Consider the following 1,405-nt stretch of genomic DNA (forward strand, 5'->3'; position numbering starts at 1 on the left):
GGGACATGCTCACGGGGGGTGACTCCCAAAACCACCCTGGACTCGGTGTCCCCAAAAGCTCAGAGTCCCCTCCTGCGGGGACACAGGGGCCACGCAGGGTATGGGGTGCAAAGGCCCCCCGGGAGGTTTCCACCGAGGGGATTTGGCCTCCCCACACCCCAATTTCCCCCAAAATTCCAGACTCCCCCCGGACTGGCTCAGCGTTACCTCAAAGCGGCGACAGATGGCCTCTTCCACCAGTGCCCGCGCGGGCAGCCAGGCCCGGTGGTAGAAGTCCAGCCGCTCCAGGAACTCACTGCCCACCAGCTCCATGGCTCGCCTGAACCCCGCCTGGGGACACTGGGGGTCAGCGCTGTCCCTGAGTGGGGTGTTCCCAAGCTGGGTGTCCCCAGGGGCCGCAGGGGCTGTACCCACCTCGGTGTCTTGGTCCGGGTCATTCCAGCGGGGGTTCAGGTGCCCCACGCGCACGCTCAGGGTGGTGCTCAGGGCATAGCGCGGCTCCCCCGCTGCCGGCGCGATCCCGTTGTCTATGGCATCGATCTCCTCCACGAAGTTCTCGTATAGCTGGGGACAGCAGTGACAGTGAGGGGACAGCAGAGCTCAGCCTGGCTGAAAGCCCAACTGCTCCAGCATCTACCACAAACTGTCCCCTTTCCCCACCGAGGACAAGCCCTGGGCAGAGCTGTGACCCTGGCAGGGTGACAGACCCGCTGTCACCTTGTCATAGAGCGCTGTGACCACGGGCCCGTCCTCGGGCTGCCCCAGGAGCCCCGCGAGGATCTGCGACCCGAAGTGACAATAGACGAGCCCGGCGCTGCTCAGCTTCGTGCTCCAGGGCTTGTCCGGCCGCAGGCTCTGCATGGACTCTGTGAAGGACCTGCGGGGGCCACGCCGTCACCCCAGGGACCCCCAGGGACCCCGAGGGACGCCGCTGTCCTCGGCGGGGGGGGGGGGCTCACCTCTGATGGTGGTCGTAGCGGTGCCGCCCCGGGTCGTACTCGCCCCCCACGTCCACCACCACGTCACAGCGGGCCAGGAGCTGCGGGTCCCGCGTCCGCACGATCTCCGCGTCCTGCGGGGGACAGCGGGGTGAGGATCCCCAGCGCCACCGGGGACCCGCCGGGAGAGGCTCCTGGGATCGAGGGACCCCGAGGAGGGGGTGGGGAAGATAAGGGTGACCCCCCCCAGGTGGGACCCCGAGAGGGGACTGAGGACAGAACAGTGACCCCGAGATGGGACCGGGGACAGAAGGGCGGCCGCTGGGTGGGCTCGAGTGTCCCCAGATGGCTCCGGGGTCTCAAAGGTGGCCCCATGTGGGACAGTGCCCCTGTCCCGTCCATGCCCCAGGCGGGATCCCGAGCCGGGCGCGCTCCCGGTGCCGCCGCACGCGGGGCGCGGCGGGGCC

The 1,405-nt window shown here is 69.1% G+C and overlaps 1 protein-coding gene across 1 annotated transcript in view; it reads right to left on the reverse strand.

Moving 5' to 3' along the window:
* Positions 1 to 6: 6 nt before the first annotated feature.
* Positions 7 to 1,405, reverse strand: part of CUNH12orf10 (chromosome unknown C12orf10 homolog) — a 2,870-nt gene continuing 1,471 nt past the window's right edge. Inside the window, exons 2-5 of the mRNA XM_017741201.1 lie at positions 960 to 1,296; positions 718 to 877; positions 415 to 564; positions 7 to 330 (exon numbers count right to left, since the gene is read on the reverse strand). Of these exons, the coding sequence (XP_017596690.1) occupies positions 10 to 330; positions 415 to 564; positions 718 to 877; positions 960 to 1,296 (968 nt within the window). The 3' untranslated portion in view covers positions 7 to 9. The remainder of the gene's footprint in view (positions 331 to 414; positions 565 to 717; positions 878 to 959; positions 1,297 to 1,405) is intronic.

Source organism: Corvus brachyrhynchos, unplaced genomic scaffold (genome assembly GCF_000691975.1).
Source record: "Corvus brachyrhynchos isolate BGI_N302 unplaced genomic scaffold, ASM69197v1 scaffold318, whole genome shotgun sequence".
NCBI classification, from domain to species: Eukaryota; Metazoa; Chordata; class Aves; order Passeriformes; family Corvidae; genus Corvus; species Corvus brachyrhynchos.